Source organism: Peromyscus leucopus, chromosome 1 (assembly GCF_004664715.2).
Source record: "Peromyscus leucopus breed LL Stock chromosome 1, UCI_PerLeu_2.1, whole genome shotgun sequence".
Taxonomy (NCBI): Eukaryota; Metazoa; Chordata; class Mammalia; order Rodentia; family Cricetidae; genus Peromyscus; species Peromyscus leucopus.
This window is the reverse complement of record NC_051063.1, coordinates 59512640-59538746: the sequence shown is the minus strand read 5'-3', so window position 1 is coordinate 59538746 and position 26107 is coordinate 59512640. Positions and strand designations below refer to the sequence as shown.

Below are 26107 nucleotides of genomic sequence, written 5' to 3'. Positions count from 1 at the left end.
TACGTGACATTTGTTTTGTACATTAAAAAGGAGTTGGTTTGTATCAGAAGTGTTCTGTTCCAGGTGGGATACAAATGAGGCATTAAAGAGACACAGGCGGGGTGACAGCCCTGTCTAGACAGGGGGCCTGGTGCCTTTGTTGGCAATGGGTGGTTCCCTTTCTGGCTTCTCAGACCCCTCATACCCAACCACCAGATCAGACCAGGACAACACCACAATGTCGTTAAGTCAGAAAGCCTCACCATCGGCTTTTGTTATTGGAGGACACACTGGTTGGTGGCGTGGGGGAGGCTTGTTGAAAAATCACATCCCCTTTTATTGTTTGGTCTTTATGGGAAAAAGTTTATTATACAGCTCTGGCTGTCCTGGGACTCGATGAGTAGATCAGGCTGGACTGAACTCACAGAAATCCACCTGCCATTGCCTCCCTAGTACTGGAATTAGAGGCATGTGCCACCATACCCAGCTATTATATATATATATTCTGTTTGAATACCTCAACTAATGGGGAACTCGCTCCTGCGAAACATTCTTATTTTTGAGCCAAATCTATGTAATTTGGACATTTCCAGTCCAAATTTTCCATATATATATATATGTCTTGGAGAGTGAGGATGTCACCAGGATCCTGATCCTGATTCTTTATGTTCAGTATCAAGGGCAGAAGGAACCTGGCATTATGCCTGGGTCCTGATGCCTGTCCTGTCTGCAGGTGCTATTAACAAATGGATCAAGGAAGCAGGGCAGGGTGATGATGGAGACAGCCATATGGCCATGTGCACTCAGGTGGCGGGTTCAAGAACAGTGAGAGAGTCAATTCTGATTGCTGGAGGAGGGGCAGGAGCAGGGTGGTTCTGAGGGGGCAGCTGAGGGTCTTTGCCAGTCCTTGTCCCCTAGGGACTCTGAGAGAAGCAGAGGTGAGTGGCGTCCCCAAGGGAAACAAAGGGCCCAGACCTTTAGCCCCTCTGAGCACTGGAGTCACCCAGCTCTGATTTACCTCTTCTAGATTAGGAACTGACTCTAGAAAAGCTTCCAGGGACCAGAAAGGAGAAAGTGGGCATGGGGAAGGGCTGAGTGGCCAGGGGAATTGGAGCCAGAGATGGAAAGGGACCTGGCTGTGACACTGCTGAGGTATGTATTTTATCCTGGTCCCCATTTCCTGCCAGACAGCTTCTGACATCCCGGGAATCCTGGAGAAGATGTATCTTTTGGTATGCTAATAGACTTCCTGAGCTGGAATCCCTCACCCTCACCCTGGATGAGCCCTACCCACCCCAACTTCAGGGAGGCTGAGGGACTAATGTTTGACACCAAGGCGGGTGATCCGATCCATTATGCCTATTTCATGAAGTCTCCATAGCCATCTTTAGCACTGGGGTCAGAGAAGCTTCTGGAAGGTTCTGAACTTGTAGCTCAGGCAGCACCTGGGAGGTCTGGGAAGCACAGAACCTTCTCTCCACCCTGCCTCCCTGCATCTGTGTCCTTTATAATAAACAGTCTGAGCATGGGTGGCCCACACCTCTAATCCTAGCCTTTGGGAGGCAGATGCAAGCAGATCTTTGTGAGTTTGCGGCCAGCCTGGTCTACAGAGTGAGTTCCAGGACAGCCAGAGATACATATTGAGACCCTGTCTCAAAAAAAAAAAAAAATCAAAATAAGAGAGCTAGAGAGATGGCTCAAGAGGTTAAGAGCACTGGCTGTCCTTCCAGAGGTCCTGAGTTCTGGTCTCAGCAACTGCATGGTGGCTCACAACCATCTATAATGAGATCTGGTGCCCTCTTCTGGGGAGTAGGTATACATGCAGGCAGAACACTGTATACATAATAAATAAGTAAAACTTAAAAAAAAATTAAAATAAATACATAGTCTGCTGGTTGATAGGTCAAATTAGTAGAAACCCAGGGAGAGGGGTCATGGTTGGGCACCGAACTTGTAGTCGGCAGGGCTGAAGTCCAGTTGTGTTGCAGGTGGAGAGCCTCACCAGCCAGCGGGATCTGCCGCTGCCACCCTGGGCAGGTGTGGCAGAACTGATGTGGAGGGGGTGTCCCTGTGGCAGACACCTGGCCGAAGTGAGAGACCATGAAAGGGATCTGCATTGCAAATGGACATTACGGAAATTGGGGCTATGTTTTTTTCTTCCTCAGACTTGGGCTCCCCTCCCCCACAGCGAAGGCTTGGTGGCAGTGAGAGACTCTGCAGGGTGTCAGTAACCAGCATTGTTGCGTATGCCACGCCTTCCACTTGGTGCTTTTTGCTTTTGTTTTTTCAAAACAGGGTCTCTCTGTGTCATCCTGGCTGTTCTGGAGCTAGCTCTGTAGACCAGGCTGGCCTTAAACTCACAGAGATCTGTCTGCTTCTGCATCCTGAGTGCTGGGATTAAAGACATGCTTGACCACCACCCAGCAACTTGGTGTTTTTTTTTTTTACAGAGGTTTTCCACATTTCCATTTGTTTCAATTGCTTGTCAAGTACTTCTGCTGTGTGTGCTCATACTCCTTGGCTTGTGATTTGGTGTTTATTGTTGTTCTGAGGCAGGGTCTCATTATTATTTTATGTATATGTATGTTTTTTCTAGGTATATATATCAGCACACCACATGCACACAGTGCCCATGGAAGCCAGAAAAGGGCATAGGATCCCCTAGAGGTATAGATAGTTGAGAACCGTCCTGTGAGTCCTGAGATTGGACCTGGGTCCCCTGCAAGAGCAGCAAGTGTTCTTAGTCACTGAGCCATCTCTTTTGGCTGCATTTAAACTTTTTAAGTTGATGCTAGTGATGGGACCTAGGGTCTTGGGCAATGGTCGGGGTACTTTTCAGAGGGTCTCTAGTCCTCAGGCTGGCCTCCAATTCTCTAGCCTTCTGCTTCACTTAGGCACTGGGATGACAGCCAGAGGCCTGGGATGACAGACAGGGCCCTTGCTCTGCAGCTTCAGGGATGTGCCTCGTAGAGGCTGATTTACATGGACTCAGGCTTCATACTACATAATGTTAGCTCGGTGAGAAGGTAAAATTTTATTTAAAAAAAACCAAAATCTTGAGGCTGCAGAGATGGCTCATCAGTTAAGAACACTGGCTGCTCATGCAGAGGACCCAGGTTCCATTCCCAGCACCCACACGGTGGGTCACAGTGGCCTGGAACGCCAGTTCCAGGAGATCCAAGGCCTTTGGCTCCTTTGACCACCTGCACGCGTGTGCACCCAACCATGTGCAGGCACACAAACACATACAATTAATAAAAAAGCAAATCCAATAAATAAAAACATTCTGTGGTGGTGTTGGGGAATCAAACCCAGGACCTCATGAACAAGTGGCAAGAAGAGCTTTGCCACTGAGCCACGGTCCCCACCTAAAAGAGCAAAATGGCACCTGTCAGCAATACCCAGGGAAGTGTTTGCAGGCTGTGGCGCAAAAGCTGAGAGTATCCTCATCTCGGTTGAAGTGGAGGGCTGAGGGGCGGAGGACACGGTTGGTCTCCACACATATGAGTCCGTCTGTGAGTAACTGACAGAGAACCCCAGACACAGAGCTGCACGCTGTTTTTGTTTGGAGACAGGGTTTCTCTGTGTAGTCCTGGCTGTCCTGGAACTCACTTGTGTACACTAGGCTGGGCTCAAACTCACAGAGATCCTCCCGCCTTTGCCTCCATGCACCACCAATTCTGGGGATGTTGTCTGGGCTGGAGATGGAACCTAGAGCCTCACACGAGCCTGTACGTGCTCATCATTGAACTCTTAGCTCCAGCCCCTTCCCCAGACATGTTCTCTTCACACCTCGCTCCTGGAGGATGTTGCAAAGTCTGGAGGCCCTGCATCCGCCACCCTCCTCGGGGATCCTGTACAACCATGTGGAGCATCACCCCTAGACCTGCAGTGGATACAGTGAGTGACTGGGGAGCAAACCTCAGGCAGCTATGCAGAGTCACAGAGGTTTGAGGCTCGCCTCTCTGGTGACGGCCCAGCCTCATGGGTACAGTCTCAGAGTGTGCTGCCCGGTAGAAGGGGCAGACACGAGCATGTCTACACAAAGGGATGGTCACAATCGTAGATCACATACACCCACCCAATGCAGGGAACGCTGGCAAAAGAAAGCATAAGAAACAGAGGGGCCGCGGATGGGTCTCAGCAGTGGACTACAGGCTGAGCAAGCAAGAGGCTCTGGGTTCTATCTGGGGCATCTTGTAAAAAAAAAAAAGAAATAGGTAAGAGTTTGCCTCTGGGGATAAGGAGGTGGAAGAAGTCTTTCTCTACAACCCTTTTCTGAGTTTCTTTTTTCAGAAGCATTTTAAAAGGACCTGAAAGGGGGGTGAGGTGTGTGTTGCAGGAAAAGGAGCAAACTGAAGACCATCACGTTACATGAAATAGGACAGACTCCGGCCAGCAAGAGGGCTCAGCTGGTAAAGGGGCTTGCCACCAAGCCGACGACTGAGTTTTACCCCTGGGTCCCACATGATAGAAGACAGCTGATCCCTGGGAGGTGTCCTCTGACTTCCATATGTGTGTATGCATATAAAATAAATACATGGGGTGCTTAAAAAACAAAACCAGACTCAGAAAGGCGAGCATTGCATGTTCTCTCTCATACACAGAATCCAGATTTAAACGTATATACGTGGAGGCTGGAGAGACTGCTCAGCAGTTAAGAGCATAGCTTGCTCTTGAAGAGGATTCAGGTTCGGTTCCCAGCACCCACACGCTGACTCACAACTGTACTCCAGTTCTGTGGGATCTGACACCCTCTACTGGCCTCCTCAAGCACTGCATGCATGTAGTGCACATACATACATACATGCAAGCAAACCACCCATACACATAATTTTTTTTTTTTTTTTTTTTTTTGGTTTTTCGAGACAGGGTTTCTCTGTGTAGCTTTGCGCCTTTCCTGGAACTCACTTGGTAGCCCAGGCTGGCCTCGAACTCACAGAGATCCGCCTGGCTCTGCCTCCCGAGTGCTGGGATTAAAGGCGTGCGCCACCACCGCCCGACGTGTATGTATTTCTGAGTGTATGTGTCTGTGTGTCATAACACTAGACAAGGGCTCATGAGAGGACAGAGAGATCCTGAAAGAGCATGAGGAGGAAGAAAATGGAATTCGTGTGACCTGAAAAAAAAAGGAAAGGTCTGGGGGATGGCTCAGTGGTTAAAGCACTGGTCAGAGGCATGAAGACTGGATCTCAGTGCCCACATATTTATGGGGTGAGGGTGGCACCCACCTAGGATCCCAGTCTCTGCTCCCCAGAGCAATCCTGTTAGGGAGACTAGCCATATCGGTGAGCTCTGGGTTTAAGTGAGAGACTGCCTCAAAGAATTAAGTGGAAAAATATTGGAGGTTCCCAACATCAGCTTCAGGCCCCCACACCCCCATGTGTACATGTTACACACACACACACACACACACACACACACACACACACACACACACACACTAACAAGCACTGGAGGAAGGCCTAACTGGGAAGCAGTCAGCGGGGAATGCTGGAAAGGCAATGGGGGAGGGGTAGCTAAGAACAGGCTAGAAAGTCAAATACATGTGAGAACGGAGCCCTGTGAGTTCAAGGCCAAACTGGTCTACAGAGTGAGTTCCAGGACAGGCAGGGCTATATAGAGAGATTCTGTCTAAAGTAAATAAAGAATAAAATAAAATAACCTTTTTTTTTTTTTTTTTTTTTTTTTTTGCTTTTTCAAGACAGGGTTTCTCTGTGTAGGCCTGTCTGTTCTAGAACTGGCTCTGTAGACCACGCAGGCTTTAAATATAATAACAGAACCCCTCTGGTATGGTTTTTTTATTTTTTTTTTTTTTTTTTTTTTTTAAACAGGGTTTCTCTGTGTAGCCTTGGCTGTCCTGGAACTTGCTCTGTAGACCAGGCTGACTTTGAACTCACAGAGTTTGCTGCCTTCCAAGTGCTGGGATTAAAGGTGTGAGCCACCATTGCCCAGCTCTAAATTAAAAAACAAAAACAAAAACAAAAACAAGGCCTGGAGAGATGGCTCAGAGGCTAAGAGCACTGACTGCTCTTCCAGAGGTCCTGAGTTCAATTCCCAGCAACCACATGGTGGCTCACAACCATCCGTAATGAGATCTGGTGCCCTCTTCTGGTGCCTGCAGTCATACATGCTGTATACATAATAAATAAATAAATAAATCTTAAAAAAAAAAAAAGCAAAACAACAGCAACAAAGAGGGCCCTGGAGTGCCGCTCAGTAGTGGGAGTGGGTGCTCCCCGTTGTTCCTGAGGGCTTGGGATGGATCCCCAGCAGTGAGTGTCTCCAGAGGACAATGGGCTGAGTTGTATTCCCCAGAACTCCTCTGCGGTGAGAGGCTGTGCTCGGAGACCAACAGGCCACAAAGAGGGAGGGGTCCCTGCATGAAGTCCTGCAGTAGATCCCTGCACCACAGAAACCAAGCCTGGTGGTGTGCTCCCTGCACTCACGGGGCATCCAAGGTCACCCTTGGCTACATCAGGAGTTCCAGGCCAGCCTGGGATGAAAGAGATGGGAGAGAGGAGAAGGGGGGAGGAGGGAGAGAGAGAGGAGATGGCTCAGAGAATGAAGGCGGTCACGGTCCCACAAGCCTGGTGACCTAAATTCAATCCCAGGGATTCACAGAGCGGGAGGAGAGAACTGACTCCCAGGAACTGTCCTCTGACCCCACATGCGCGCCATGGTACATGCACTCACACAATCAATATAGAAACGTAATCTGGAGGCTGGCGCAATGGCTCAGAGGCTAACAGTTCCTATTGTTCTAGCAGGACCACATCCAGGGATCCCACACCTCTGGCCTCTGCTTGGCAGCTGCACTCGTGTGTGTGTGTGTGTGTGTGTGTGTGTGTGTGTGTGTGTGTGTGTGTGCGTGGCGCTCAATGCCAGCACTCAGGAGGCAGAGCTAGGTGGAGCTAAGCTTGAGGTTTGAGGCTAGCCTGTTCGGATCTATATAGTGACTTCCAGGCTAACCGGGGCCACATAATAAGAGCCTGTAAAGGGGGAAAAAAAAGCCTGATGTGGTATGGTGGCACATGCCTTTAACTACAATACTCAGATATAGAGGCAGGAGGATGCTGGTGACTTCAAAGCTTGACTGGTCTACTTAGTGAGTTCCAGGACAGCCAGGGCTACATAGTGAGACCCTGACTAAAAAAAAACAAAAACAGGGACTGGAGAGATGGCTCAGCGATTGAGAGCCCTGGCTGTTCTTCCAGAAGACCCGGGTTCAATTCCCAGCACCCACAGGGCAGCTCACAACTGTCTGTAACTCCAGTTCCAGGGGATCTGACACCCTCACACAGACATTCATGGAGGCAAAACACGAATGAACACAAAATAAAAAGAAGTAACTAAGACGACCCAGAGTCTTCTGGGTAGGGCTGTGAGGAGGCTATGTGTGCAGGACCTTGCCCACCTTGACCTCAGGGACTCCTGGCCTCAGAGTGACAATGCCATCTAACCCACTTCTCTGTGGGATGTTGTTCCGGCAGTCCTAGCAGACGCCAATATGCATCCAACCTCCCACTTTCCAGGTGGGAAGGTGGAAACCTAGAGTGGTCAAGGACTTTGTGTGCCTCCTGTGGTCCGGTGTCACAGCTGGAGGCCAGGTAAGGAGGTGGGTAGTGCACCCTGCAGTGGCCAGCTTGGGCCAGTTTGGATATTTTCATGGGGATGCTGAAGTGCCCTGAACTAAAGGCTGAGGGGGAGGACCCCAGGGTGTCTGTGCTGGCTGGGCGTCCAGTTGTGCCAGCCCAAGCGTCACCGGCCATATCCCTCCTCAGTCTAAGAGTAAGGCCTGACTCCTGCGTGGTCCTTAATAGTCCTGGCTAGGGGAGGAAAGAAGGAAATGAAGTCAGAAGGTTTCAGGGTGAAACCGCTAAGGGGGGGGGGGGGGGGCACGCAGCATTCGAAGCGCAGGCGCGCCCCCTGGTGGTCATGCACGGAACTCGCCGCGCGAAGTCTGAGCGCAGCATCTATGGGCGCGTCCGGCGACGAAGTCTAATTCCGCAAACGCGCGTGGGGTTAGTACCTGCAAACTGTGAGGTGACCCGGAACGAATTCAACGGGTGTATGACACGCTGGGCCCTTAGAGCAGTTTGATCTACAGCGACGACCACTTCTACTCACGCACAGCTTCCGACAATGGCTCAGAGGTTCTGGAAGGTCTTGGTGGTTGAAGTCCACAGGTAGCTAAAGAGTGCTCGGTCCCTTCCACAAGCCCAGAGGGGTCTGCATCAAGAGTTTACTGTAAGCCGGGCATGGTAGCACACTCCTTTAATCCCAGCACTGGGGAGGCAGAGGCAGGTGGATCTCTGTGAAGAGTTCAAGGCCAGCCTGGTGTACAGAGCGAGCTCCAGGATAGCCAGGGCTGTTACACAGAGAAACCCTGTCCTGAACCGCCTCCCTACCCCCAAAAAGAGTTTACTGTGCTGGTTGCTTACCTGTCACCACGGCACTCAGGAGGTTGAGTCAGGAGCATGAGGAGTTCACGGCCAGCCATCATGAGCTTGAGGCTAGCCTAAGCTACATGAGACCCTGTTTTAAAAGGCAAGCGAACGGGGTCTCAGGGAACAGCTCAGCACTAGCCACCAATCCTGATGAGCTGAATTGGATTCATGGGCCTCACATGGTGGAATATATGAATACACTCCAGCAAATTATCCTCTGACCTCCACATACATGCCATGGGAGTCTCCCCCAAACTCCCATAATAAATACATTGAAAAAGAAAGATTTAAAACAAGCAAACAAGGAAAAAGAACCCAAACAAACAAAACACACACTCCCAACCCCCCTCCAAAAAAAACTTTCTTTGCTATTTAGAGTACTTACTTGTATGACCAGAGATAAATACAGATGCTGACGTCATTTTGTGCACAGCAGGTGCCCAGTCAGCAATACAAAGCTCAAAGGCTGGTTCTTGAGCCAGCCTGCCCCCTAGAGGCGCAAAGGAGAAGGCCAGCGAACAGTTCTCTTGCAGCGAGAGGTTCTCTTGCAAGCTCTGGAAAAGGTACAGGTCTAGATGGACTCCGCTGAAGGTTCTGGTCCAGTTTGGAAGGGAATATTGCCTATAGAAGAGGAAGTGGTGGCCTTGAACTCCTGGAAATCCTGCTTTAGCCTCCTGATTGCTGGGATGACTGATCGACCCCTCCCCACATCTGGTGCCTGGGAAAGTGGGGGGGGGGATAAGGGTGGAAGGGGGATTCCTTCTAGACAGAGGAGGATGTAGTTAGTTTTGTTTTGTCTTGTTTTTTACTCTTTGAGGGCTGCCACCCAGCTCCCAAATTAATACACAGAGACTTATTCTTTTTTCTTTTCTCCCCCCCCCCCCTTTTTTTTTTTTTAGTTTTTCGAGACAGAGTTTCTCTCTGTAGCTTTGTGCCTTTCCTGGAATTCACTCTGTAGAATAGGCTGGCCTCGAACTCACAAAGATCTGCCTGCCTCTGCCTCCCGAGTGCTGGGACTAAAGGCATGCGCCACCACCACCTGGCTGAGACTTATTCTTAATTATGAATGCTTAGCCTTAGCTTGCCTTGTTTCTAGCCAGCTTTTCTAACTTAAATTATCCTGTTTCTCTTTAATTACATTTTGCCTCTGGTCTTTTTAACCTTTCTTTATTCTATATATCTTTCTTTCCTTCTTACTCTGTGGCTGACTGGGTGGCTGGGTGGCTGGCCCCTGGCATCCTCCTCTCCTCCTTATTTTGCTCCTCACTCCTCTCCCAAGTCTAGATTTCTCCTCTTATCTATTCTCTCTGTCTGCCAGCCCTGCCTATTTTTCTCTCCTGCCTAGCTATTGGACATACAGCTCTTTATTAGAACAATCAGGTGTTTTAGACAGGCAAAGTAACACAGCTTCACAGAGTTAAACAAATACAACATAAAAGAATGCAACACATCTTAGCATCATTAAACAAATATTCCACAGCATAGATGAATGTAACACATCTTAAACTAATATTCCACAACAGGAGGGAAGCAAGGAGTCTCCTTCAGGCTTGGGGGTTCTGGGAAGGCATGTGCTGTAGGGAACTTCAACCAAGACAGGCAGGCAGGCAAGAGGAAAAACCAGCCAGGGTTCCCTGATGGAGCGAGGCCATAGCCCACAGAGGCAATGAGACCCAGAGCTGAGAGCCAGTCAAGAGGTAAACGAGTGCTGGTCACAGTGGAAGACCCAGCTGGGGTAGCGGGAGTAATACATGTCTGCTACATAGTCAGACCAGGTCAGGCTAGAGCTCGGTGCATCCTACCCACAAGCCCTGTGTGGCGTTCTGGCACTTCTTCCTCTGTATCCCTCTTTCTCATCTCACGGGAGAGATGGACCTTGCTCTGAGGCTGACTCCATTTTGGAAAAGATCTCTGAGCTCTGATAAGAAAATTACTCACACAGAGTCCTCTCTGTTGACTCTAAGGTCATGGTCAAACCCGTACCACCACCTCTGTTCTCCTCCCGGCCTCAGAGAGGAGACAGGCCAGAGGGATCTCAGTTACCCACACACTGCAGTCTTGCTTATTCATTCCACAATCTCTTTGGTATCGAGCGCCACTGTGTACTAGATCCTAGAAGGTCGGCTCTGTGGTGCTGTGCTAGCTAATGGTTAGTCATGCTTGCCACAAATCTAGGAAGGCGACAGCTTTGAAGAAGTTCACTTTTTGCTGTTTTTGGTAGGATTTTGTTCTGATACCCCTGGCGACAGATCTGTGGCGTTTTGTTGAAGTGGGCCAGGACAGTTCACCTAGCCCACCCCTCTTACCACAACAGCTAAGCAGCCCCTCGCCTCCATTCTCCCACCCTCCCTTTTTTGTTCTGCTGAGACAGGGTCTCCTATGGTCCAGGCTGTCCTAAAATTGAGCAGGTATCCAAGGATGGCTGCTAGCTCCTGACCCTCCTGTTCACGCCTGCCAAGTGCTGGGATCACGGGCTTTGCCACAACACGTGGCTCTCGCCTTTCTTCTTAAACTTAAGAAGTCACACACTCCCAAAGTTTAAAGGGAGAATCACGATAAGAACACACTGCACAGGACGCTACTTGGCCCACCACCCCGAACTCCATCTCCCAAGCTTCCTTGCTGTTTGGGGACCACGTGACCAACTCTGGCCAGTAGGCTGTGAGCAAATGCCGTCCTCCCAGTCCCCACTTCTGGAGCTCTGTTCTGCTGCTTGCCCCATGGTGGCACTCTTGTCCCTGGTGGGGAAGTAAACCTCCCGGTCCCCACTGACATCCCACCTACTTTTTATTATTACTGTTACTACTATTACCTACGTGAGAGCCTCAGCCTCACCGGTCAACACAGCTTGAAGGTGAAGTGTCCCCTACAAGCTCTCATTTTGGAACACTTCCCCATTTAGCGGGGCTGTCTGAGAGGATGTGACCCTAGGGATGAGGCCCCTAGAGACAGACCTTGTTTTCTGATCTCAAGATGTGAGGAGTTGCTGCAAGCTTCTGCCTCCAGTGACTCAGGGCTGCAACCCTCAGACCTTACCCGACGTGATGACTCCGGTGAGGGTGCGCACCAGCAGATCTGGGCTCCCGAAGGTCCTCCGCTTCTATGTAAGCGGGGCAGGATCTCCCTAAGAGCAGTCTAGGCTCACAGAGGTCTACTCTGGGGGAAGGTTCTTCTCCCCTCTTACCACCCCCACCCCACCCCTCCACCCCCGAGTTTGGAGTTCAGAGCTCTGTCCCAGTTCAGCAGAGCACAGCAGACACCCACAATACTAGTCAATGCTCTTTGCTGCCTTGGGGGTGAGCAAGGCAGAGATATCCCTGCTGTCCAGGACTCTTCTTTAGCCAGGCAGGTGTTCAGCAATATGCCTTTCTACATCCATATGTGTGTTGTGGCATGTGAGGGGTTCCCCAGCAGGCAGGTAGAAAATAGGACTCTGGCAGGCTTTCCGGACTTCCTTTGGGAAGCTGCATGAAGGGGGGTCATGTAGAGAGCTCAAATGGGTCTGGACCCTCGATTCCCCTCCCAGTTGCCTCTTGAGGTAGTCTGAATGTAATTGCCCCCCTATAATCTCATAGGGAGTGTGTGGTGTATTGTGTCCCCCAATATATTGTGCACCCTAATAAACTTATCTGGAGTCAGAAAACAGAACAGCCACTAGACAGACATGGAGGCCAGAAAATGGTGGCACACATACCTTTAATCTTAGTATTCTGGAGGCAGAGATCCATCTGGATCTCTGTGAGTTCAAAGCCACACTGGAAACAGTGGATACACACCTTTAATCCCAGGAAGTGATGGCAGGAAGCAGAAAGGTATATAAGGTGTGAGGACCAGAAACTAGAGGCTTTTTCATCTTTTAGGCTTTTGAGTAGCAGTTCAGCTGAGATCCATTTGGGTGAGGACTCAGAAGCTTTCAGTTAGAGGAAACAAGATCAGCTGAGGAATTGGCGAGATGAGGTTGGCTGTGGCTTGTTCTGTTTCTCTGATCTTTCAGCATTCACCCTAATATCTGGCTCCTGGGTTTGTTTTTTATTAATAAGACCATTTAAGATTCAGGCTACAGGAGTGGCACTATTAGGAGGTGTGGCTTTGTTGGAGTGGGTATGGACTTGTTGGAGAAAGTGTGTCACTGTGGGGGCTGACTTTGAGGTTTCCTATGCTCAGGACACCACCCAGTGTTTCAGTTGAATTCCTGTTCCCTGAAAGCCAAGAACTAGCCAGCACCATATTTGCCTGCATGCCACCCTGCTCCCCACCATGACAATAATCAACTGAACCTCTGAAACTGTAAGCAAGCCACCCCAATTAAATGCTTTAAAAGAGTTACTGTGGTCATGGTGTCTCTGCACAGCAATAGGAACCTAAACTAAGACACTTCTTCCCCATTGTGTTGTTGCTTACCTGTAATGATTACTGGAGGTGCAAATGTAACCCTTTAAAGTGAGTGGTTGGGCAGAGAAGGTGAAGATGGCGGCAGCCGGGGCTGCGGCCCTGGGAGTCCAGTGGCTGTAAAGGGCAGCCTGCAGCGTGGTGCCACTGGAGGCACGGAGAGCCTTCCATGTGACCAAGGACATGCTGCTGGGGCAGTGTCCTAGGACTCCAGAAGAACGGGCCAAGGCTGCCAAGAAGTATAATATGCGTGTGAAAGACTACGAGCCATACCCGGATGAAGGCATGGGGTACGGTGACTACCCGAAGCTCCCTGACCTCTCACAGCAGGAGAGGGATCCATGGTATGAACGGGATAACTCAGAAATGAGGTTGAACTGGGGCAAAACGATGCACTGGGACCTAGACATGTATACCAGGAATCGTGTGGACACATCCCCTCCACCTGTTTCTTGGGATGTCATGTGTAAACATCTCTTCGACTTTATGGCTTTTATGGTTTTCATGTTCTGGGTTGGGGAGACTTTCCCCTCCTACCAGCCTGTGGGGCCGAAGCAGTAACTTTACAACAACCTGTACCTGGAGCAAGGCGGTGATCCTACCAAAGAATCTGAGCCGGTGGTTCACTGTGAGATCTAAGGAAGCTTTGTGGGCTTTTGTGCTCTCTAACTAGGACTCCCTCATTCCTCGAGGTTTAACCTTAATGGAATCCTAGTAAAGCTCAGTACCGGAAAAAAAAAAAAAGTGAATGGTTGTTTAATGGCGCGCACACGCGCACACACACACACACACACACACACACACACACACACACACACAGAGAGAGAGAGAGAGAGAGAGAGAGAGAGAGAGAGAGAGAGAGAGAGAGAGAATATGGAAGGCTTACCTGCTTCACACAAAAATAAAGGGCACACTTTCCAAATGACCAGATACCCAGAGCTACCATGTGATCCCAGGAGTCCTGCCTTTTGAATACTGGTCTGAAAATCCATTTATAGTCTAGGGTCTCCTTGAACCAAAATCAGAGCAAATGAGTCATTTTTGTTTTACTAGCTATTCTTCATTCTAACAAAATGGCTGCTTGCAGGCTAATTACTGTAGGCCCTCATGGCCAGGTTTGGTTTGGCATTTGCCTACTATTTTGTTATGGATATAACATTTAAAAAAAAAAAGTCAGCTGCCAAACCACGCATGATTACTCACACTTATAACCTCAGCACTCCAGAAACTGAGGCAGAAGAATTGCCCTGAGTTTCAGGCCAGCCTGGGCTGCAAAGACCTTGCCTCAAAGCAAAGCAACAAACAGATAAACAACCAAGAAAACAACAACGGATACCAATTACTACAGTGAGTACATTTCAATATTGAACTTGGAGGAATTTGCTTTTTATTTGGGTTGTATTGTCTTGGCTTTTCTCTAAACCCGAAGAAGATGTGAGATTTCGCCCTTAAAAAAGAAAATGTTTAGTCTCAGCATGTTGGATTTCTGGAAGCTGATTTGCCACCCGCTTCGTACTTTCATCGAAAATGAAATGATAATTTCATGCTGGTCAAGCTGGGGATTGAACCGGGAGCCTTCTGTGTGGTAGGTAAGTGCCCTGCCACTGAGCCATATCTGTAGTCCAACAGAAGCATCTTAGAACTACTGGCCTAAATAGAATTCACACAGCTCTCCAGACACCTGACTCCAGACACCTGAAAACCTGCTGAGAAGGTCTGTCGTTGACCCCTGTCCCCCAGTCATTCTCATGCCATCTGCCCAGCGTTATCGTTTGGGCTGCAATTCTCCCATGATACCAAAGTGTCACAATTGGTTCCTCCAAACCCAGACATCAGCAAGAGCATTTCAGATTTCTCCCACACAGTTTTAATATGTTCAGTGACTAAAATGAACATTGAATTAGAAACTTAGGTAAGAATTTTGAAAGCAATAATATTTGAACTTCGAAAACAGTACCACCTCTGGTTCTTTGGAAGCTCCTTTGAGCTGGGTCTTGAACCCAGGGCCTCTTGAACACTAGGCAAGTGCTCTGCCACTGAGCCACACCCCCAGTGCCCCCCCTCTTGCTTTCGAGGTCCCATTTTTAAAGTCTGGACCTTATTGAGACTAAAGCAATTTGCAAACATGACTTTGAAATTTCAAGTAGGCATAATGGGTCTCTTTGCTCCTGATGTTGGGACAGCCGAAACCAAGGTGAGCAGGGGTTAGTCTCACCAAAGCCATGTTCTAAACTAAGAGTCAGAACCAATAGTTTGGAGTTTTGTGATATATATTATTTCTCCACACTTGGCAGAATTATATATATATAAAGACACTAAGTTACTTACATTCTTGTGTAGAACCCTAGCCTCAGGCTTTATCTGTAAGTAGTCTTTCTCCCCCCTCCTCCTCCCTCCTCTTCTGCTTCCTCCCCCTTCTCCCCTTCCTCCTTCCCCATAACCATCTTCCTATGCCAAAAGCTACACTTTCTTTTATTTCAGCTAATACTTTTTTTTTTTTTTTTTTTGGTATTGAGACAGGCTTTCTCTGTGTAACAGCCCTGGCTATCCTGGAACTCCCTCTGCAAACCAGGCTGGCCTCAAACTCACAGAGATCTGCCTGGCTCTGCCTCCTGAGTGCTGGGATCAAAGGTGTGCACCACCACCACCCAGCTATTAATAAATATGCACACAATAATAAGTGCATTGTCCTGGGGACATGTTGAGACCATAATGCTGTGTACATTTTGAGAAAGAGAGATATAAATTTAGAAAAATCAGGGGGGAAATGCTAATTTCAATATTAACAAAAAGAAATACCCACCGGGCAGTGGTGGCACACGCCTTTAATTCCAGCACTTGGGAGGTAGAGCCAGGCAAATCTCTGTGAGTTTGAGTCCAGCCTGGTCTACAAAGTGAGATCCAGGACAGACTCCAAAGCTATACAGAGAAACCCTGTCTCAAAAACAAACAAACAAACAAACAAAAGCAATCAGGGGGCTGGAGAAATACATTATTTTGCTTGCTTGTTTCCCATTTGTTTCTGCCTTACAGTGTTTGGTGACTTTATTTGGTTGTAAAAAAAATAAAAATGTAAAAGACATTTAGGAAATAGCAGAGAACCTATTTCATCTCACCTTCAAAATATATGTCATTGGGATTTTTTTCTTAACATGCAGAAGAAACAGATTTATACTGTACAATCAAGGATGTTCCAGGAACACAAAAGAAGAAGTCCAAAGGTCACCAGGATTCCCAAATCACGAACGGGCCACAGTTGACATTTTGTCGTTTTTTCTTGTGTTAACTTTAGGCAAGTCTCCGAGGGCCTGAGTGCATGGTTCTCTATCTTCATCAAACCCAGCTCAGTTTTACAAGTCTTAACACAGTGCTCAGGATAGGATGTCAAATCTCCACTCTTCTCTAACTGCTTCCCAGAGACAAAAATCCAAAAATATGCAGCAACCATGTCACAGGGGACGGAGTATTCAGATGACCTTCCTATCTTTTTGAACCATCTGATCAAAAGGCAGCTCAAATTGATACAGCGGTGACCAACTTTTATTCCACCAAGACCGAGAAAGGTAGCGGGGTTAAACATCTCAGAAGGAGAAGTTGCCTCTGGCTGCTCTTTTCCTGGCATCCCTTCTGTTCCTCGTAAGACTCTCCCTGATTTAAAGGCCAGACACTTGTTGTTGAGTGCTGTGACTCACAAAAGGCCCACCCGCCTGTTATTTTACTCTGTTGGGATGAATTTATTCATTTATCTATTGATAAACTTTTTTTTTTCTTTTAAGATATGGTCTCATTCTTTTGCCCAGGCCAGCCTGGAATGTATTTTGTAGCCCAGGCTGGCCTCAAACTCATGACAGTTCTCTTGCCTCAGCTTCCTACAGCTGGGATGACAGTGGGAGCCACTAGACCGGCTTCTAGTATGAATCTATTTTGTACCAATTTTTAAAAACTTTTTTTTTTCTTCCCGAGACAGGATTTTCCTGTACCAGCCCTAGCTGTCCTGGAATGTGCTTTGTAGACCAGGCTGGCCTCAAACTCACAGAGATCTGTCTGCTCTGCCTCCTGAGTGCTGGGATTAAAGGCGTGCGCCACCACCACCACCACCACCACCACCACCACCACCACCACCACCACCACCACCCGGCAGTTTCTTAACTTCTGTATCAAACATACATATCATTGCTTTAACTATAACACAAAGGACAAACACATCCCCAACTTGTTCCTTGATGTAGGAGCTGTGCTTCACCAGTTAAAATAGGTTGATTTTCCCACCATGAAATACTCTGAGACTTTGAGTTGTTGTAACATCTCAAAGCTAGGCCCAGTGGCATGCAGGCCTGTAATCCCAGCCCAAGTCAGGTGGAGGAAGCGCTCAGTCCCTTCTACAACCCGAAGGTATCATGCACCAACAGTTTATTGAGCCCTGCTCGGCCGTCCACTTATCTCACCATTCAGGAGGTAAAGGCAGAAGGGTCAGGAGTTCAAAACCAGCCTCATTTATGTAGAGAATTTGGGACCAGCCTGGTATAGAGGACCCTGTTTCAAACTCACCCCACCTACTGTGTGTGTATGTGGGTGTCTTCTACTGAGGAAGGCTTCAGCTTGGTTTCTTTCATCTTTTTTTTCTTTTTGGGGGATGGGGGTGGGGATGGGGGTGTTTTGAGACAAGGTTTACTCTGCATAACAGTCCTGGCTGTCCTGGAACTCACTCTGTAGACCAGGCTGGCCTCGAACTGAGACATCTACCTGCCTCTGCCTCCCAAGTGCTGGGATCAAAGGTGTATGCCAGCACCACCCAGTTAACTCTTTACTTCATGTGGAATTATTCTGATGAGTGATGTGAGGTACACATAGGACTTGTTTTTTCTGAGATACCAATACATTCCCAACATGGTTGGTGGTTAATGCTCCCATCCTCCCCTGAGCTTGTGATTCTACTTTTATCAAGGTGGAGTTTCACTCCTAGGAGACTTCTTCACCCTTGAGCCTTTCTAGTCTATTCCCCAGGCTTATCTCTTCTCCAATCAACACCTTGCTATGCTCATCATGAGACTTAAGCTTTTTGTTTTGTTTTGTTTTGTTTTGTATCTGATATGGCAGTTCTAGTTTTCAAAAAAAAAACCCACCTTGTTACAGTTAAGGACTCATTTGTACAGATGAAACTGAGGCATCTTCTGAATCCCATGGAGTTTTCTTGTTGTTCACTTGTTCAGCCCCGCAACCCAGAATGATGGTTTATCTTTGGTCTCCTTCACACAGAGGCTATTTAACTTGTTAGCAATCGTGGTCTAAGAAACTTACTGTGGCCCCCGTAAGGCCTCATTTTCATCAGCACTCCGGCTCAGGCTGGTGGATCTCATCCATTGCTATTTCAGCCGTCTTTGGCTGTCATGGTGGGCGTCACATCTGCAATAGCGACACCCTTGCCCCTCTTGGTGCCTAATCTTGTATGATAAGAATTTTCTTGTCTTTCCCTGATTTATTTGCACGTGAGGACTCCTGGTATCTCAGGTGTTCTTCTCGACAGTCTGGAATACTTTTTAAAGCTCTGCTTTGGAAGGTATCTCTGATGGAAATGAAGAGAGAGAACTAACTTCAACTTCTGTTTTTTGGAGGGTGAATGCCTATAGGATTGGAGCGCGTGGCAGAGTGGCTCCTCCTGCTGGCAAGCCGTTCGGCACCACCTGATACTTGACTGTGTATGAAATACTTCAGTTTTGCTTTAAATACTGGCAGCAAGAGCTAGCATTCGGGGTTGGGGATTTAGCTCAGTGGTAGAGCGCTTGCCTAGCAAGCGCGAGGCCCTGGGTTCGGTCCTCAGCTCTGTTAAAAAAAAAAAAGACCAAAAAAAAAAAAAAAAAAAAAAGACAAAATAACAAAAAAGACCAAAAAAAAACAAGGTAACTGGCACACACAACCTTTTTCATTTTCAAAGGCACCAAGGACATTTTCATGGCTGGGAGCAATATTTATTATCTGTCCTTTAGAATGTCGCAGTCACAAATCGGTTCCAGCCCGCAGGAAAGGCTCCTGAGGGGTGTGCAGATGTAGTGATTGACAGCTGGGTGATAGCTGAGGATGCTTGGAAGCTCCACCCTCCTCCGTGCTCGCCTGCAGCTGGGGCCCTTCCTCCACTTCCTGGGAATGCCCCTGTGCTAGATCTTTGGTAATTTTTCTCATTTCTTTAAGATCTAAATTCGGTCCCATCTGTTTGGGTTTTGAAAATAAAAGCAACGTTCGCCTGGGCCCCCGCGCGCCGCACAGCGGACAATCCCTGCGAGGCCGGACCCGCCCCACCCACAGAGGAGAGGAGGAGCAGGTCTTCGTTTGGACCAGCCCCCATCCACCACAGCATCTACCCATGCGCTGTAAGGATTTTTTTTTTTTTGGCTTCTTTCGCTTGCCGTCCTTACCCGCCGTGCTTCGCGCGGCATACACGGAAGTGGTTTCCTCCGGCTGATAAGCCGGGCGTTTGTGGTCGCACCTCGACGGGTGGCGACTACTACACGGGATGGCAGGAGTGCGAGGGCCCGAGGAGAGCCGGGCCGCCGCCATGGCCGTGGAGCAGGACATGTTCGATGCCGTCGTGATGGCGGATGAGAGGTAGGCAGCGGCCCGGTTCCGCCCCGCCCCGGCAGCTGCTCGGCGGAGCCCCGCTGTCCTCGGGGACACCCGCCTTCGCCATCTGCGAGCTGCCACATCTTCTTGTTCTTTAATTGCCGCACATACGGCAGTATTCATGGACCTGCTGATGGATGTGTCGGACAAGCCCCCTTGGATGCGGAAAGTTCCCCCGGGAAACGCCTGGGCGTGGCGGTGGCCCAGGGCATCTTGGCCTTTCCAGGCTGGCTGCTCACCTCCCCGGGGTGGCCGCTTGAGCTCTGCTTAGGGGTCCTGACATATGCAGAGGCACAGGCGCTCCCCAGGCCACCCACCTGCCAAGTGGGGAGCTGTTCACTCATCACGAGGGCTTCCAGAGCATTCCTTCCCCAGTGCAGGCTGCAAGACACTGCCAGTTTTCCTGTTGGTCCCTCAGGGACAATGCCCTTCTCCTCGGGGCATCGCAGCGGTGGCATATTGTGATGATCTTAGGGACACTTGCTGTTACTCTAAAGAGGTGTGGTGAAGAGCCCTGAGTCCTTGGAATGTTTTAGGAACAGACGACTTCAGTTACGATGGCATGTAGGCTCAGCGGCACCTACCCTGTTTTTGAAAATTAGATTTCTAGTGTGTTCCAGGCTTGCTTGAGTTTGTATCTTTACATTTCCCTTGAGGGTTTTGGTGCTCTGCCGGGTTTGGAAGTCACTCATGTAGCCCACTCCGAGTTACAGATGGAGGAACTTGGGTCTCTAGGGTTTGGGGCTGTAGCTCGGTTTATAGAGTGCCTTCCATAGCATGCACGAAGCCGGTAAGCATCAAGGTTTCACATGGAGGAGGCAACACACACCTGTAATCTCAGCATTCAAGAAATGGAGGCAGAGTTGCTTGATGGCTGCAGCCTGGGCAACATAGTGAGGTCCTGTCTCAAAAATGGGGCAGGGGCACAGTAATGCAATGGGCCAGGGAGTAGAAGAAAGAACTAGACCTAGAACCTGCATTGTGTGACTTGAGTTTTAAGCCTTTCCTCCTATAGTCTGCTGTGTCCTGTGGGATCTGCATAATACAAGGTAGGAAGATTTTTTTTTCAGGGTACAGTGTCTTACCTGATGAAGTATGTTTCTCTACCACAGATTCCATGGGGAGGGATATCAGGAAGGCTATGAAGAAGGCAGTAGCTTGGGAATCGTTGAAGGAAGGCAGTGTGGCACATTACACGGAGCCAAAATTGGAGCTGAGGTAAGTGGGAGGGCCACTTAGAAGTAACTTCGTAGGTGAGTGTGGTAGTCCGTCATCCTTTACAGGATGGTGACCCATCCTGTGATCCCAGCACTCAGAAAGCTGAGGCAGGAGTTCTAGGCTAGCCTGGGCTAGATAGTGAGATCCTGTCTCAAAAAACAGAGGCCGAGGAAGTAGTTGAGTGGCAGAACATGCACCCAGCATGTTTAAGGCCATGGCTTTGAAATATCGCCTAGAGCAGTGGTTCTCAACCTTCCTAATGCTGCAACCCTTTAAAACAGTTCCTCATGCTGTGGTACCTCCAACCATAAAATTATTTTGTTGCTACTTCATAACTGTCATTTTACTACTGTTATGAATTATAATATGATATGCAGGATATCTGACATGTGACCCCAAAGGGATCAGGACCCACAGGTTGAAAGCCAATGGCCTGCTGGGCGGTGGTAGCACACGCCTTTAATCCCAGCACTCTGGAGGCAAAGCCAGGTGGATCTCTGTGAGTTTGAGGCCAGCCTGGTCTACAGAGACAGGCACCAAAACTACACAGAGAAACCCTATCTCAAAAAAAAAAAAAAAAAAAAAAGTCATGGATCCTTTTCCTCTACAATTGTTTCCTTTGCTGTTGATGATAGAGCATATAACCTCTTCTTACTGCAAGGCCTTTGGTGGGGATTCATAGACCAGACAGAAAATTCTTAGCACAGGACCACCAAAGGATGTTATGGGAGGGAGTATCACAGTGCTGTCTCATGTCTCCAGCCAGCTCCGTCCTCACCCAGAGGGTTGCCGTGTGTACAGTGAAATTCCGTAAGCCCCACAGTTTTTCTCCTGTTGCCTTTGTCCTTGCTTAGCCATCTCCAGATCATTGACCCTGACTGGCAGAGGAGGTCATGACAGTATCAGATACCTGATGCCATAAAGCAGGTTCTACAGACTGAGGGGCCTAAAACAGCCATCTTTAGTTATGCCCACACATTATCTGAGGGTCAGCAGGTAAGGAGCCATGTGTCAGTAGGGCTCCAGTCTCATCTGAAGGCTTGGCTGAACCAGGGGATCTCTTCACAAGACAGCACACCATGTAACTGGTGCCCTCTGCTCAGGGGTCCTCATGTTACCCCTAAGCAAGTAGCCGGTGAAAGCAAAGCAGAAGTGGCATTGCTTTTCTAGTCCACCTCTGCCCGAAACTCACAGGTTCCAGAATAGCTGAAGAAGCAGTGTGGCAGCCCTCTGCGCGGCCCGAAGCTTTGAGATCTTGGTAATTGGTGTGGTGTGGCTGGATGCTTACCGCCTTCACTCTGGGCTGGTTTTCACTTCACAGATTGGGTGCTACCATGGGTTTGCTCTTGCGTGGAAATGTCTCCTACACAGTGGTGCTGGCGAGAAAGACAGGTGAGGCCGAGGCTCCCTTCCACCTCCTTCTCCTCCTACCCCCATCAGCATGCTCTCAGTACAAAGGCCAGGAGGCGCTGAGTGTTCCTGATGTGTGCATAGTTATGTGTGTCATTAGCACATACAGAACATAAGAATGGCCACCTTGACTGTTGCTATTCAGAGAATAATAAGTGGAATGTCTCAGGCACCTCATAGGCACTCGATGAGCGCTGGGTGATGTCACACCTCAGGTAGTGTCAGATGGATCCTGTTTTTCTGTCCATTTCTCACTTGGGCTTCTGAAAACAGACTGTAGTAGTGTCCGTGGAATGAGGCCTCAGAAATGCTGACTCTGCCAGGTGTGGTGGTGCTCACCTTTAATCCCAGCAGAGAGAGGCAAATCTCTGTGAGTTCAAGGATAGCCTGGTCTACATAGGCAGTTCCAGGACAGCTAGGACCAGGGATGGGGGAAAGAAAGGAAGTGCTGGCTTTCTTGTCTGTGGTGTCTCCTAGCCAACCAGAACACAGTATTGTCTTTTTGGGAGCCCAGGGCTCACACTGTGCCCCAGACTGGCCTTCAACTCATAGCCATCCTTCTGCCTCAGCGTCTTGTGTGCTGGGCTCCCAGACATGTGCCACCACGGGCAGCCAGACTTCATCCTGAAGCATTCCTCTTTGGCACACACAGCCCTAGGGACTGTCACTGTCCTCTGAGCTTTGTTAGCCTTGGTCCCTTGCCTTACTGTGCGTTGCCTGCCGGGCCTGTGAGCTGCCTCACATGCCTGCTTCCCAGGCTGGGAGGATCCTGGAGTGAAGCCATACTGTCCTTGTGCACAGAGCCATAGGGTTAGGCTGGCGTTGTGCAGGCTTCAGTCTTCCTACGCCTGCTGGCCTGGCCTGGTGCAGGCGGGCCTGGAGGAGGGCATTAGCAAGCCAGGCCAAGAGGATGGCAGCTCTCTGCCTGTGGGACTCACCCTTTTATTTGACACTTTGAGTGTCCAGGACTCATTCATACCACACTCATACTCAAAAGTAAGAGCAGGGTGTTTGTGACTAATTGTGGGGTTCTGGGGTTCCCTCTCTGATTGTCCATCACATGATTTACTGGCTTCTTGTTTTTGGTTTTTCGAGACAAGGTTTCTCTGTGTAATAGCCCTAGCTGTCCTAGAACTCACTCTGTAGCCCAGGCTGGCCTCAAACTCACAGAGATCCGCCTGCCTCTGCCTCCTGAGTGCTGGGACTAAAGGCTTGGGTCGCCATGCCAGGCTCTCTCTTTGTTTCTTTAGTGTGAGCAGGTGGGAAGCAGCTTCATGACTGTAGGAGTGGCTGGACAGGCTGATCTAGGAGGAGTTATGTTGACTGTTGGTGCCACTGCTGGGAGGCAGTCACAAGTCACAGCTGAGACTGCCTGCCATCCTTTTGGGGTGGTCTCCCTTGCTCTGGCCTGCAGGTCCCCGGGTGGAGGAGGGGCCCTCCCCAGCAGGTGGTGCGCTTAGCCTGCCCACTGCTGCAGATGCGATGGAGTGGGGCCTGGAGTCGCCCCAGGTGACAGCCCCCCCACCCCGCCTTGCAGCCGGAAGATGAAGGTGGTGGAGGCGCTGATCACACTGCTGCAGCACTTCCCCTATGATGACCCCACCTACGAGAAGCTCCATGAAGACCTGGACAGAATCAGAGGGAAGTTCAGACAGGTGTGTGCCCCATCGCCTCTGTCTGGGGTGTGCCCGCGTGTGCTGTAAAGGCAGGCCGGACACAGGCCCTGGGGGCTGTGTGATGGCAGTGTTGGGCAGGTGCTCCCGTGTGTAGATCTAGAGTAGCTCATTCCCCTGCCTCTCGGAGAGTGACTGAGATGGCCTGGGGATGATGTGCAACGTGGCCTTGAGCTGGTGCTGGGATAGGAGAGTGGGGCGAGCAGAGGTTCAGGAGGCGGGGGACCCTGCTGATGAGACCCCCTCTCTTGATGCTTTTCAGCTGTGCTCACTGCTCAATGTGCAGCCCGACTTCAAGGTAACCGCACGAGGCTCTGGACTTGCGTTTTGAGGACTCAGAGGAGCAGATGTCTGCACATTAGGTGTCAGAGTGATTAAAAGCCAGCCTGAGTGGCTCTCATTGTTCTGTGCGAGGACCAGTGTGGCCTCTTCCCTGAGGTTCTTTCTGGGTGGCTGCAGAGGTCTCACTGCCCTGCCTTCTGCACAGGGGCCTGGCAGCACCCTCAAGAGACTGCTTGCTGCTGGCCAGAGTGAGTAGCCTTGTCATTCCTGTGGTCCTGAGTAGGGTTCCCCTGAGGGTGGGACTCAGGAGAGGCAGGCTGATGTGAATGTACTTAATGGCAAACGAGCAGGATCTTTGCTGTGTGCTGAGACCCTGCTGGCCACGCGGGCTTCCTTTGTTTCTCTCCATCCCTCTGGCAGCCCAGAGGTGGATCTCACTCCACTCTAGAGAAGATGAATAGACCCACTTACGGCCTGCTACCCCAGATCCACGTCCCGCAGTGCCACACGGTGCCTCTGCCTTGAGCATGTGCCGTTATTGCCTACACCATTGGGACCCCGTCCTCTGCTGCAGAAGACCCAGATTCATGCAGTGTGCACAGGATCCAGGCTCCATTGGGCCTGGTTTGCCTCTGGATGCCCAGCTGAGGAGACAAGGCCAGTCTGATCCTGAGGAAGCTGAGGCATGGCCTTCATGCTGCCCCCAAACAGGTGTGGGGTGAGCTCTCCACATTAAGAAGTGGCAGTGGGAGAACTACCTGGGAACCAAAGCAGGACTAGATGGTGGTTGCTGCTGTGAACGTGCAGGGCTTGCCTGTGTGACACTAACGCTACTTTAACAGCAGCTTGCGTGTCTCGCATGGTATTCACAGGCAGGTCTAAGGTGAGCTGTCAGGAGTAGGCTCAGTGTGCCCATGCATTTCACTGGTGTGGACACACATGACAGCATGTGTTGATAGGCCTCCTCTGGGTGGCCCCACTGTATCTGACCCTCCCTATTTCAGTTCCAGGGCAGGATGTGCAGGGGTCACTGTGGATGCATGCCACTTGGAGTTTTTTGTTTTTTGTTTATTTTAATTTTCCTTTAGAGACAGTCTCACTGTATAGCCCAAGTTGGCCCTAAAGTGTGATTCTCCTGCCTCAGCTTTCTGAGTGCTGGGATCTCAGGCCTCTGAACCTAGGACACTGGTTTTACTATCATGTCATAGCATCTTGATAGAGTAGGGACCTCTGTACAAGCTGGAGCTCCTCCCTCATTCTATCAGCCCAGGCGAGCCGGAGGGAGGGATGATGCTGGTGCCTGAGGCTTGGGGTGCCGTGCATCTGCTCCCCGAGTCTGGCAGCAGCCTCTCAGGAGGCCGCACCATCCTCCCAGCTGCTTCCAGGACCAGGTGCTCTTCAGTGTGCTTCTCTGGGTGCTGAGCTCAGAGAGCTGTCTGTGGCTGCTGTTTTGACCATTTTACTTTTCTGTTTGGAGAAAAGAATAAACTGTATTTTAAAGTGATAGTCTGCCTGGGATCATTTGTACTGACTGAAAAGCTGCTGGTCCTCAGTATCCAAAGAATGCTGGAGGTGTCGGAGTCTGTGGTTCAGAGGAGCTGTATGGCGGACGTGTGACGGTGGTTTCTAAAGGTTGTGCCGCGGTCAATACTATACTATGTTGACCCTATGTGGATGCACAGGGTCAGCAGGTGGGGAGGGCTTACTGGATGGGCAAAGAGCCTAATCGACGAAGGAATTTCTCTTTCTCTGGCTCCCTCCCCTCCCAACGTTAAGAAATACTGTGACTACCTGATGTTGAAGGTTACTTATAAAGTCATGCGCCGCGGAGAATGCCATTTGAACACAGGAGCACACAGCAGCGCGCGCTCTCGCCCTGATACAGCCTGAACCGATCGACCCGCCCTGTGTTCCCAAGTCCCCATCCAGATCTAGCCCCACATTTGCTTTGTCACACTGCCATATACGTGTTTGGTCAGTGGTAGAGCGAGACCAGTTCTCGCCATGATGAGGGTCGCACGTGCGCCTCTCCACGTTCTTCCCCTCAACTGAATATAATCGCGAGGTTGTGCATCTGACTCAGCTGATAGG

At 49.7% G+C, this 26107-nt stretch overlaps 1 protein-coding gene and 1 pseudogene across 2 annotated transcripts; both read left to right on the top strand.

The window, feature by feature from the left end:
* The first annotated feature begins 12896 nt into the window (after positions 1 to 12896).
* On the top strand, positions 12897 to 13412 carry LOC114695244 (annotated as a pseudogene).
* A 5813-nt stretch (positions 13413 to 19225) lies between these two features.
* Positions 19226 to 25522, top strand: Lto1 (LTO1 maturation factor of ABCE1). 2 transcript variants are annotated; one of them, XM_028871448.2, is made up of 5 exons: positions 19226 to 19418; positions 20546 to 20651; positions 21973 to 22043; positions 23599 to 23716; positions 23997 to 25522. In XM_028871448.2, exons 1-5 carry the CDS (start codon positions 19327 to 19329, stop codon positions 24063 to 24065), a joined length of 456 nt encoding a protein of 151 aa, XP_028727281.1. In that variant the 5' UTR covers positions 19226 to 19326; the 3' UTR covers positions 24066 to 25522. The 2 variants fall into 2 exon arrangements, with proteins under 2 accessions (XP_028727281.1, XP_037064561.1); XM_037208666.1 differs by having other exon boundaries at positions 23539 to 23716.
* Positions 25523 to 26107: the final 585 nt, after the last annotated feature.

What these genes read in the sequence shown, in the direction of transcription:
- Lto1 (XM_037208666.1), top strand. Translation starts at nt 19,327, where the DNA reads ATGGCAGGAGTGCGAGGGCCCGAGGAGAGCCGGGCCGCCGCCATGGCC. An exon ending in GAGCCAAAATTGGAGCTGAG is followed by an intron (nt 20,652 to 21,972) that starts GTAAGTGGGAGG and finishes TTCACTTCACAG; the next exon opens with ATTGGGTGCTACCATGGGTT. An exon ending in TCAGAGGGAAGTTCAGACAG is followed by an intron (nt 23,717 to 23,996) that starts GTGTGTGCCCCA and finishes GATGCTTTTCAG; the next exon opens with CTGTGCTCACTGCTCAATGT.